Source organism: Equus quagga, chromosome 7, assembly GCF_021613505.1.
Source record: "Equus quagga isolate Etosha38 chromosome 7, UCLA_HA_Equagga_1.0, whole genome shotgun sequence".
Taxonomy (NCBI): Eukaryota; Metazoa; Chordata; class Mammalia; order Perissodactyla; family Equidae; genus Equus; species Equus quagga.
The window spans coordinates 109226323-109239549 of NC_060273.1; the positions used below are offsets into that span (position 1 = coordinate 109226323).

The 13227-nt window shown below is 44.8% G+C and overlaps 1 protein-coding gene across 1 annotated transcript in view; it reads left to right on the forward strand.

Moving 5' to 3' along the window:
- LOC124242645 (uncharacterized) overlaps nt 1-12404 on the forward strand; it is a 126752-nt gene extending 114348 nt beyond the window's left edge. The window contains exons 3-4 of the mRNA XM_046667812.1: nt 12289-12347; nt 12400-12404. Coding sequence (XP_046523768.1) covers nt 12289-12347; nt 12400-12404 — 64 coding nt within the window. The remainder of the gene's footprint in view (nt 1-12288; nt 12348-12399) is intronic.
- The last annotated feature ends 823 nt before the right edge of the window (nt 12405-13227 follow it).

The following is a 13227-nucleotide window of genomic DNA, read 5'->3' on the forward strand; positions in this document are numbered from 1 at the left end:
CTGCACCTAGGAACCCAGTCTGGGCCACAGAAGTGGAGTACACCAACCTTAACCACCATGCCACTAGGCCTGGCCCCAAAATGGACCATCTTAATGCCAAATCTGATAAAACTCTACAAGAGATGCACTTAGGTATTCTCCAACATCACCACGTAAAAATGTATCAAATTCTTCCCTGCGCTATCAAAAAAGAACAAAACAAAAACAAACAAAAAAGAAACTCATGAGAAAAAAACAATATAACATCAATGAGTTTTTTTAGTCTCATTCAGTCTAAGAGAAGAGTGAGTTTTATCAATCAAGCCTGGGGCATCTAATAAGATAAAAACCACAGACCTTTGTGGGTATTTACCAGAGAGGGGTCAGTCTGTGTCATAGGACACATGTGGCCTTCTAGAAAGTCAAAAGGAAGTTTGCTGGGCCAAAAAAACCAATTGAAGAAATTAGACTTTTCACACAAAAAAAGTCCACATAAAGATTATATGAATAGGGCCAGCCCAGTGGCGCATCGGTTAAGTGCACACTTTCTGCTTCCGCAGCCTGGGGTTTGCCGGTTCAGATTCCAGGTGCAGACATGGCACCGCTTGACAAGCCATGCTGTGGTAGGCGTCCACATATAAAGTAGAGAAAGATGGGCACAGATGTTAGCTCAGGGCCAGTCTTCCTCAGCAAAAAGAGGAGGATTGGCAGCAGATGTTAGCTCAAAACTAATCTTCCTCAAAAAAAAAAAAACATTATATGAATAAGCACAAGGATTACATATTTTTTTCCACTCTCATCAGTACAATAACTGAATGTACTATTAAAATTTGGAAGAAAAGTTATTGGGTTCTTTTGTTCTTTCTCTTGGCTGGCCCTCTCTGCTCTAATTTATACCAGTTTGAAGTTAACAGGACTTGCAGAACTCTAAAATAAGCATATATGAACAACCAGAATTTCACATGTAACTTTTACCAAGTATTTCATTTATTTTTCCCTGTATCACACAGGAAAGTAGCTCTTACATACAGAATTCATCCCTCTATGAATCATTCTAGTAATACAGACCACGGTCATGCACCGCATAACGACATTTTGGTCAACGGAGGACCGCATATACAACAGTGGTCCCACAAGATTAGCACCAAAAGGCTAGGTGTGTAGTAGGCTATACCATTTAGGTTTGTGTAAGTGTATTCTATGATGTCCATACAATGACAAAATCTCGTAAGGACAGATTTCTCAGAATGTATCCTTGTCGTTCAGTGAAACATGATTGTAATTTACCATGTTTGTGACTACCCTTTCTTGTAAGTGTATTGAATCATGCTGATACGGGTTGAATTGCGTCCCCTAAAAAGATGTTAAAATCTTAATTGACATCTAGTACTTGTGAATGTGACCTTATTTGGAAATAAGGTCTTTGCAGATGATCAAATTAAGATTAGCTCATTAGGGTGGGCTGCAATCCAATGACTCTGTCCTTATAAAAAGGGGAAACATGGATGGGAGTCATAGAGGAAAGGCAATGTGAAGACACAGGGAGAATTCCATCTACAAGCCCAGGAACTCCTGGGGCTACCAGAAGCTAAGGGAGAGAATTAGAACAGATTCTCCTTCACAGCTCTCAGAGGGTACCAACCCTGCTAAATGCATGGATCCCACAGCCTCCAGAACTATGAGACAACAAATTTCTGTGGTTTAAGTCACTCAGTTTGTGGTCTTTTGTTACAGCAGCCCTAGGAAACTAAACATGTCATGGATTGAGCTGTTCCAAGCTTGCATAATAGGGCTGGAAGCTCAAGAAGCCTCACAGAATTCCTGCAGCACACATGGGATTCTGCACTACGGGAACCGGGGTGAGAAACTTGCAATTTAGATGAGGATATGAAACATACCCATCAAAAATATTAAAAATAATGTCTTGCATTTGTTTAAAACACATTTTCTCAGGGCCGGCCCCGTGGCTAAGTTCACGCGCTCCGCTTCTGTGGCCCAGGGTTTCGCCGGTTCGAGTCCTGGGCGTGGACATGGCACCGCTCATCAGGCCTTGCTGAGGCAGCATCCCACATGCCACAACTAGAAGGACCCACAACTAAAAGTACACAGCTATGTGCCAGGGGGCTTTGGAGAGAGAAAAAGGAAAAAGAAAATCTTAAAAAAAAAAAACATTTTCTGTGTTTTACTTTATTTACTCCTCACAACCACACTGTGAACGAAATAGGGGAGGCTCATTACCTCATCTTACCGATAAGAAACTGGAACCTCAGAGAGTGGCATGTTGGCCAGTGTCACATATACACATGGCAGAGCTAGTATTAGTGCCAAATCTTTTCTGGGAGGAAAGAATAGAATCATAAATATTCTAACTCGAAACAACAATAGCACTTCAAAGTAGTGCCCTTCAGCGACTGAAGGAAGAAAGACGAAAACAATATCACACATATCAAGTAGGCTGAGAGGCTCAGTGACCCAGGTGAGGTGGAATAAATGAGAAGAAACTGGTAGAAAGGGTAACCCATAACTTGTGAACTCAACCTTGAAGGAAGAGATGGAAATAGACTAATAGAAAAGGAAGAGGCACCGTGGTGAATACATGTAACAGTAAGGAGAAAACAATACGCTATGTGGAAGCCTAAACAAATACTGGAGGAAGGCCTTCAAATGACTAATTGGAGAAATCCAGAGAGTTGTAACGGGAAATGCAGTTAAGATAAGGGAGGGGCCCTTTCACCGGGCTGATCAAAGGGTCATCATTGACATGATGGACGCGCAGTTAGCTACCTCTGTCAACTTTCTAGCAAGATGTGATGTGAAGGAAGCTGTTCCAGTAGCCGTGTTAAAAACAGTTTAATGGCCAAGCAACCAGGGATTACAGCTGGTGCAGTGTGCGGCTTTGAAAAACCAGTCGTGATTATAGAGAACATAATGACTCTATCTACATCCTTCAAGTTTCAGCTACTAGCAAGACATCCTTGACACCTTTCTTTCTTCCCTGCCTTCCATACTTCTAGACAAGCGGACAATGGCCTTCCTGGTATTCTTTGAGGGTGTGGGGTCCTTGTTCCAGCCTCACGACTTTCTACTCGTTCCTGCTGCTTGGTAGAGGATTTTTACATGGTTAGCTCGCCCACTTCATTTGGGTCTTTGTTCAAATGCCACCTCTTCAGAAAGGTCTTTCTGGACTACTCTGTATGAGAAGACCCTCCCCTGTCATTCTCCATTCCCTTATACTGCTCCATTTTTCTTTACAGGACTTACTATTACCTGAAATTATATTTACTCTTTTACTTATTGGTTAGCTGTCACTCCCATTAATGCATAAACTCCATGAGTACAGGGATCTAGCACATCTTGTTCACAGCTGTATTCCCAGAGCCTGACACAAAGCTTGGCATAAAGTAGGGACTCATTATGTATTTGTTGAATGAATAAAAGAAAATCTCATCTTATTCCCAAATACAATTGAAGTTATCCCCTAAAACACTTTTTAGTCCATCTTCACTGCCGCTTCCCAGTATATACAACAGCCTAGGATCTCCTGTCATTTCTGCTTGGATTAATGCAGCAGCCACCCAACTTCTTCCCACTGCCCCCCTGAGGCCCCCTCCAATTCATTCCACTACAGATGATCTTATCAAAACACAAATCTCATGGAGTCACCAGCCCCTACTTAAAATACTCTCCATGGTGTTTAAGATAAAGACTAAATTCTCATTGTGGCCAGGAAGACCCTATATGGACTGGCCCCAGCCTAGGTGTCCAGCCTCATCTCCACTCGCCCCTTGATTCTCCTCAGTCACCTGATTTCACTCTGCTCCTTTCTGTCGCAGGGCCTCTGCACCAACTTCCCTCTGCCGTCTGCACCACTCTTCTTCGCACCCGCTCTCAAATTCTCCTACTCACGCTTCAGATATCAATCAAGTGTCACCTCCTCTGTTATACCAGCCCACAAAACTGTATTGCTCTATTCAGAGCATTTACCTCTGTTTGTAAGCATGTGATTACTAACGGCCATGTTTTTTTCTTAATTAATGATTGTCTACATCTTGGACTCTTCGCTCCATGATGGCAGAGACCTTGAATTTTTGCTCACTAGCAAATCTCTAGGGTCAAGAATAGTGCTTGGCACATGGCTGGCCGCGAATAAATATTTGTTGAATAAGTGAAAGAAGGCACCCTATTAGAAACCAAAGAGCTAGCAGTCAATATCAAATACACAGATATAAAAACTTTCCACAAATACGTAAGTAAAGCTGAGGACAAAAATATTAATGAAAATCTATAATATGATGACGAGCTGCTATTAAAACAGAAGGGGAAGGGAAGCCTAGGACAATGCAGACTTTGAAACAGCACTGACTAGAGACTGGAAAAGCATGGAACCAAGAAAGTCTGTTTCATTAAGGAAGTAGACAAGAACCAGCTCAAACAATCTGCTAGAACCACCTAGTTATGACTTAAGTAATGACAGAACTAGGTGAAAGGTTACATTTACATATCCTATTAACAACTCCTTGACTCATCAGTCTCTCTGGAAACATTCATATCTGCAAAGAAACCATTCAAACTTTCCTTCTCCTTGGCATTTTCCTTTATGAAAATTCTCCAAAAAGTCCTTACTCCCCTGGAAAATGTTTTAAGGACATTTCGCTGTGGTCAATTAGGCATACAGTAATAGCTAAGTGAGGCAAGGGCCATGCAGGAAATGGCATATAATAGAAAGAACCCACTTTGCTCCTGATTAAAGTCACTCATGTGCGACTTGAGGAAATGTACACACTAAAAAGTTCTGGGCACCACAGGAAATCTCAGGTTAAAGGACAAGGCCTAATTTGTAACCCTCATTGTTACTGTTTTAATCACCTAACACTAGAATCCACATAACTCTAAATTCTCTGGGAGAAAGAAAGAGCTTATTAGTTTATGTTTATTTGTATTTCCTTATTTCAGGCTTCTTTTAAAAGAAACTGTGACACTGATGTGCGTGAAAAGCAATCTAGTATAATTTCCTTTGATTTGAACCCATCAGTGACTCATGCAATAAACAGCACGTCCCCTCGGTTTGTTTCTGAGGCAGGCACACCAACAGTTCCAACGCAGAGTCCAGTTTTACTGGAGCCAGCCTTCCCAGATGATTTACCACACGCTGCCTGAGCAAGGACAGCATGAAACTGGTGAAAATTCTGATCTTCAGAAACACAACAGACAAGGATTATTTCCAATTTCATGCTGTTTATATGAAGAGAATGGAGGCACAAGGAAATGCAAGCCTGTAGCATACACTGATAAAAACTGTGGCAGACAAAACAGAAAGGGGAAAATGAAAGCACACTCGCTGAACAACCGACATTACCAGATTTAGGGGGGCAGGGAGGGGAGAATGTAGAGGGATAACCCACCTCTTCCACCCCCCTCAGAAACAAGATTTTTAAATTCGCAATTTAAAAAAAGACATTTAGCAAAGTAGTGTTGAAACACTACATGGTGTAAAACCTCACTAATTGAGGAATTTATGCATAGGACTCAACATTGGTACAAACCCTAATAGCACATGACCTTGGCTGTCTCAGAATTTACTGAGACTTGAGGAGCATCTGTGAAAATATGGGTTTGTTGATGCGATTAGTAGTGTAAACAAGAGGTCTATGTATAACCTACACAAGTTTCCTTTAAACACTATAGAAGCTTCTAGATATGCACAATTATCATTCTACTTCAAAATTAACATCTCTTTATAAATGTTTTCCTCAAAAGAGTTCTAAAAGTAACACCCTCAGCAGGTTCTGGGTTATATATATAAGCACTTAAAAATAATTCAAGTTTTGAAATATTCTAAAACTCAGATTTTTAAAAGTTTGAATTAGTCTTTATATGAGTAAAATCTTATTGCACTACAAATAGGTACTATTTTAAAGCAAATTTCTTCTGGCATACGTAAATGAAATTCTTAATATCTGAAATGTTTTATAGTGCAATTTTTAGCCATGGAAATAGCAGGTGGTAGTATGATTCTTCCACGGCCTCCGCCTTCACTTTTTAAAATTTCTACCACTGTCCTTTGTTTTGCTCATGTTGTAACGACATGACTAGCAGTCAACACAATGCAGGTAGAAAACTGTCCTTTGTGGCTGCAGCTGCTGTTGGCTGGACCTACAGAATGACAGAAAGAATGACAGAAAGACTGTTGTGCTTTCACTTCCCAGAACTGTGGTCCATGCCCTCCTCAAAACCAGCTTCTCCCATCTGATAGGGAAGCAGATCTGCTGCTTTTATTGTTTCTTGAATTTTCCCCCACCTCTGCTGGATCTCTTAAAGTTGCACTTTGAAGTACTACTTGTTTTTCTCTTTGAGTCCAGTTCCCCCTTTTCTCGAGGCTGTCCTCTTAAACTCCCCAAACAAGAGCAATGTGGAAAGCTTGTTCCTGTCCTCCATCCTTTTTGTGAGTTCGGGCAGCACAGCTGGGCTGCAGCAGGCGCTCCCTGGGTGCTGGTGGACTGGCTGTGTTCCAGAACTTCCCCGCGAATGTGCCGCTCTGGTTCTTTCACGCTAAGCATGGCTAGCAGATGAAGCTGAAGACAGTGTTCAGAAGTTCAAGCTCCTTTGGGCACAGATCCTAATCTGACAATCACACGTGATTTGGAGGAATGCCATATATACATGGAACTTCTGCTGCCACATGGCTCCAGTCTGCCCAGTCTCCAAACCGACACTGTAGATAATTTTCTACTTCTTTTTTTCTCAACAGACCTGAACAGTACTGATAAACTGTACTGATTATCCAAACTGAAATATTTCCTTTGTATACAAGAACTCCTACGAACCCAACACAAAAACAAGCATCATTTTTATGCTGTCAAAATCAACAACTTCTACCACCTGTACTCACCCAACAACACACAAAAAAAACTGAAGCTTTAAACCGGCAACGTCCCATACAACTTTCTGCAACAATAGAAATGTTCTATATCTGCTCTGCCCACTACAGTAGCCACTAGTCACATATGGCTATTAAGCGCTAGACATGTGGCTAGTGAGACTAAAGAATTAACATTTTTTATTTTTTAATAAATAATTAATTTAAACAAATTTAAACAAACAATGTGGCTAGTAGCTTTAAAGAAAGGAAAGGATCCAAGATTTTGCCCCACTTGCAATCGAACAAATAAGCATTATTTGTTTCATGGATACTGGAAGAAGACATGAGATTCCCAGGTCAGAGACATATACGACATTACTCACAGAAACAGCAGTAGCAGGAGTATCAGCATGGTTGCCCCAGTTCCCTGAAGCCCAACTGTCATGGTACAATGGGAAGAGGGCAGGAGATACCTGTGAACTCAATAATTTGCATTACAGAAGGGGAACTCTGAGCTTAGAGTACCCAAATCTTTTGTACTTGACAGTAAGCCTACCTGCCCTTCACTCCAGAGGGAAAGACTACCTAGGTCTATCTTCCAAATGTCCCTGAAAACATAGTCTGGAATGAAAGCAATCACTGTCTCTGCTAACAAGACGTGCAGAAACCTGAGTGACTAATGAAAAAATATCTCCCAACAGTAGACGTATCATCTCTCTCTGAAATCCACCCATCTCTCTCCATCCAGCTTGAACACCTGCTTCTAGCCATACTTATTTCTTGCTAGGACCATTGCAACAGCTTTCTAAATGGTTTTCCTGCTTCTGCTACAGCTTCTTCCCAGGCATTCTTCATGCAGTGGGCAGAATGCATTTTGTAAGCAAAAATCTAAGTATATAATTCTTTGTTTCAATCTTTCACGTCACCTGCTGCTTTTAGGATTAAGCCAATCCTCCTTAGCAAGTTCCAAAAGGCCCTGAATGATGTGGCCCTGCCCCTCCCTGTAGGCACTTCCCTCACCTCTCCTTGTAAGATGCATTCCTTTAGCCACACTAAACTTCTTGCATTTCCTTAAATGCAGAGGTCATAAAGTGGTGGCCCTGGGTTGAATTCCAACTATAAATGTGTCCGGTTTGGCCCGCACAATAGTTTAAAAAGCATTTGGGCCATTTCACATTTTGGGAGATTTCACATTTATAAAATATGAATTCTAAGCTCCTCTTAAAAAACCGGGGCATCTGGCAACACTTGGCCTGCTTCCCAAGCTCAGAACACTTGGCTGGAGCTGAGTATCTACTGTTCCCTTTAGACAAAGCCTGGCTTCTCCAGGTTGCCACACCTCTCCCTCCTGCTCTCATTTATTTATTCTCTTACATTATCTACCTGACTTCCATTCTAATGCATCATGCGCTGTTCCCCTTGGTCTGGAACACTCTTCAGTCCTCCAGCCTCTTCAGCTGCTATCACTCATTCTTCAGGTCGTAGTGTATTCGTGGGAAGTCTTCTCTGATCACCACCAACCCCAACAAGTATGAGATGATGCACTGTATGACACCCACCCACCCAGGCCCCCACCATCCCATCTGTCTGTCTTCTGTGGTTCTCAGCATTACTCCCATCATGACATGAATCGCATGAGATTGTAATTTTCTGTTTACAAGTATGCATCCCTCCTCAGACTTTTAGGTCATACGAGAGTGACTATGATTGTCTTGTACACCATTGTGTGCCAGTACTAGGAAAAGGCCCAACACATAGCAGAAGTTCAATAAACAATTCTCGAATAAATAAATGAAATAAAAGTTAGCTGAGGAATGGCTAATGCAAAATATTTGGGGGGGTGTATATTTATGTTTTTATGTATTTATTTATTTATTTTCTAAATTTGGACCTTTGAAATGTCATCTCCCCATCCCCAAGAAAGTCAAACAACCACTTGAATAGTAGGTATGTACTAAATAAGAGGCAATATGCTAAGCTCTTCACATCCATTAGCTCATTTAATCCTTACGATAGTACTTGAGCTAAGTACTTTCATGATTCCCATTTTAAAGATGAGAAAATTGAGGACTTGGGAGTTTAAGTAACTTGCCCAGGGTTATAGGACTAGTAAATACCTGGGGAGGATTCAAATCCAGGCCCATGAGAAACCAAAGCCAAAATTTTTAATCATACATAATTTACAAATGTGAGATTTTTAATGTGCCCTAGGTGATAAGAGACCTCAGAGGGTAAGGAGAAACCACAGAACTATTTATCAGGCAATCAGAATTATAGTTCTACCACTGCTACCAACTAGCTGTTCAACCTTGGATATTCTCTACATCAGTCAGCATATTGTAGGAGATAGAGATGACCAAAACTTGTTCCAGAAAACTTGAGAGCACACGACACCACCAACTTTATTCAGAACCCTTTTTAAAGCTACTTGTATGTAGTTTTAACAAGTAGCTTTTATTGGCTCAAGGAGTTAAAGGGGTGAGGAAAGTTTCTACACAAGAAACTTTTTGGCTTGATATTCACGACTATTACACCAAATCACACAGTCCGAGGGCAATGACAGGATCTTTACTCTCATTTCACAAACAAAGGTACTGAGCAACAAGGCCAAGAGTAGAGTTAACTTCACATCCCTCAGGCTGCCCCTCAGCTGGCCTGCCTCACGGCATGAGCTGAATCCAAGCTCTCAAAGCCAGCCGGTATGTAAAACCTAAGAAATTCTCCCGGGATCCAGCAGATGGATGAATTCTTCCCAGGAGCAGGAAAAGCATCGACGATGTCACTGAGTCACACCAAATGCAACCTAGGCTGGTCAATCTTTTCCAGGTGGAATTCTTGCCCCTTCTTTGCGCCATGACAACTCTTAAAAGATGGTTAAAAGAAAACTCTCATTAAGAATCTTGGAACTTTTTAAGTCAAATTTCCAGAGTCACTCCAAGGCCCACTAAGACTTTAAGTGTTGAAATTTCGACTTATTAAAAATATTCCATTCAATCTCTGGGGTTTTTTTCTAGGCATTATAATATAATTTCCTTTCTCAAGGAGTTGGGAAAAAGTTGTATATGGGCATCACAAATTGACTTATTGACCTTAGTTAGAATTGAAATTTCTACAGCTTTTAACATTTGATTACCACATCACACATGTATGGTCACCTTCCTGAGCTTTCATCCTAATAATACAGAATTCACTTTATTTCCAAGTATGCCTCCCATTTGATGAAGTAGAAGCATTTGAAATGTTATTTCAGAAAACAACGGCTTAGCTAAATCTGCTATTTGTTCCAATCTATTAAACAGATTCACCAAATAACGATCTTATAGGACCTGTGATAATGTATTCTTGACATCATTCTACTTGCCATACATAGTCACTAGAAAATATTTGATGTTCACATAAATAGGGGCCAGCCCGGTGGCGCAGCAGTTAAGTTCGCACATTCTGCTTCTCAGCGGCCAGGGTTTGCAGACCTGGATCCCGGGTGTGGACATGGCACCGCATGGCAAAAGCTATGCTGTGGTAGGCGTCCCACATATAAAGTAGAGGAAGATGGGCACAGATGTTAGCTCAGGGCCAGTCTTCCTCAGCAAAAAGAGGAGGATTGACAGTAGTTAGCTCGGGGCTGATCTTCCTCAAAAAAAAAAAAAAGGTGAAATAAAAATATTAGTTTCTAAGTTAGATTGGAAGTCCCTTTAGGACAAGGAATATATTCTATATTTTTCTATCTTTAGAAGCACATAGCACAATGCATTGCACAATACAGGAACTCAGAAAAGTCTGGACTTAGCTATTCAACATCAAGTCTAAAGCTGAGGGGCCGACCCATGGCCGAGTGGTTAAGTTCCCACGCTCTGCTTCTGCTGCCCAGGGTTTCACCAGTTTGGATCCTGGGCGTGGACATGGCACCACTCATCAGGCCACAGTGAGGCGGCATCCCACATGCCACAACTAGAAGGACCCACAACTAAAATATACAACTATATACTGGGGGGATCTGGAGAGTAAAAAAGCAGAAAAAAAAAAAAAAAAGATCGGCAACAGTTGTTAGCTCAGGTGCCAATCTTCAAGGGAAAAAAAAGTCTAAAGCTGACTTTCTTGGGCCATTTACTTGCTGTCTTCATAAAGTAATTTAAATGGTGCTAACAACGCTTCTTGTGCCTGAGATTTTAAACTGAACATTTAGAAAGGATAGGGTACATGTCATTTGTTTGGGCTAAATGTCTGAACTTACTTTACTAGAATAAAGGTCTACTTCCTGAATTATTAAAATTAGAAGCAAAATTAAATTTGCACTTAAGATGAAAAAGTGATTGTAAAGATTGGCAAACATCTGAAGCAAACGCAGTTCTTATTTCCAAAGACTGGGGCCAATAACGTTCTTCTGCTATTTGAATTCTCACGGCCACAGAAAGATGTAAGGCCCAGCTTTGCACATAGGGTTCGACAAGAAAGAGACAATTTCAACTCTGAACACTAATGACCAAATCCAGACATACGAGTCTTTTATCCCAATAAAGCTATTGGCCAAAACACCTAAAGAGACATAATCACATCTCAGCCGAAGGACGTGAACTCAGACGATCAGAACACAGGACCTGCCATAAGGCAGCTTCGCAAGACCAGAGACCACGGCTCAAAATCAAGCAATACACCCAGGTCATCCCGCTGGATCGTCACAACGACCCTCAGCGGTGGGCAGAGCAGACGCACATTTTGCAGGGGAGAACACAGAGCGTCCCAGAGGCCACAAGGATGGGAAAGTGACTGAAACCAGACATAAATCCCAATTTAACTCCAAGTGGTGGCTACTTTCCATCCTGCCTCTGCGATCACCCTTCGCCGGCGTGTTACACTCTGTCTGGCAAGAGCGGCAGGAAGGAGAGCAGCGCCGGACAGGGCGGGAGAGAAGAGGAGGGAATTTCCACCGCTTCCCGGCACTGGCCGGGCTCAGGCACCCCAGGGCGCTCCTCCGCTCCGGCCCCTCTCTCCGCGCGGCGGCCCCGACTTCCCCCCAAAACTAGTCCTGGGGGCGGGCCGGGGTACGGAGGAGGCTTTCCCAGCGTTACAGAGAGTTCTCCAAGTTGAGGGTAGAAAGGGCGAATGAGCAATGTCCCCATAGGGTGAGGGCGCATGGAGAGGTGCGAAGGTGAGAAGGACAGGAGGGGAGGGTGACATCTCGCGAATTGGCCAAGGTCGGGGGATGGGGAGGTCAGAGGTCTGGGGAGCGCGAGGAAGCCTCAGTCTCCGAGACCCTCCCGGGCCGCGGCGCTGGATTCCCCGCGACCCGAGCAGCCCGGGAGGAAATCAAAAACCGCCTCGCGCGCCGGGAAGCGGAGGGAGGCGCGGCAGCAGGATCCCCGTCCCGGCCCAGCATCCGCCCAACTTCCCGAGCCCCCTCCCCGCTCCCGCCCTCACCCTGGCCCTGCCCGCCCCGCGGCGCCGGCGGCACCAACCTGCGCGGCGGCGGGCACGGTCCGGGACGGAAGCCGGCGGCGGCGGGCGGCGGGCGGCGGGCGGCGGGCGGAGTTAGTTAGGAGGCTCCGATCCCGGGGCGGGGACAGGCTGAGCACGCGGCGGCCGCCGCGGCGGCGGGGGCTCCCTCCTCCTGCGCGCGGGCCCAGCCCGGCCGCCGCTCGCCCTCGACTCCTGGGGACAGCTCGCAGGCTCCCCCCCCGCGAACGGCTCCCGGCCGCCCCCGAGCCCGCCCCGCGCCCGCCGCCTCCGCTCCGCCCCTGCTCCCTCGGGTGCGGGGGCCGCGGGCGTTGGGAACGAGGTCCCTGCAGAGTCACCTCCTGGCCGCGCGCAGCGTCCTGGGGTTTCCCTGCGGGAATCGCTTGTCGTGGGTGTTTGGACTCACGTGCGGGTAGGGGGTGGCCAAGAGCTGGAACTCTCGCCCGTGAGCTCCGGGGAAGGGGGTGAAGGCCGGACCTGAAAGTCGCCCTCTGCTCCGCCCGAGTCCCCAAAAGCAACCCTACGAGGTGGCCACGCCGGCTGCCCGGAGAGAGGCCCAGGAAAATGTCTGACTCTTCCTCCGCCCAGCGCGGGGCTGGGAGGACATTTCCCGGGAGAACCAAAGACCCCTCCCCCCTGCTACCGCCTCGGGTTGGGGACTCTGGCGAAGAGAATATGCAGAACTGGCAGGCGGGGCACCAGGCTGGAACCTGTGGAAAAGGTGTAATCTCCGTTCACATACACACCCCTGCTCTGTCCCTGGATTCGGGCCACCTCGCTCAGGTCTTCGCAGTGCTTCTCTGCCCGCATCCCAGGCCCGGGGGCACCCCCTCTCCTAGCTTTGCTTCCCACCTCTGTCTGCACATCTCTTTTTTCGAAACCTTTTAAAGCCCGCAGCGCGCCCGGGGCGCACATCTGACCACTTCGCCGCTAAACTG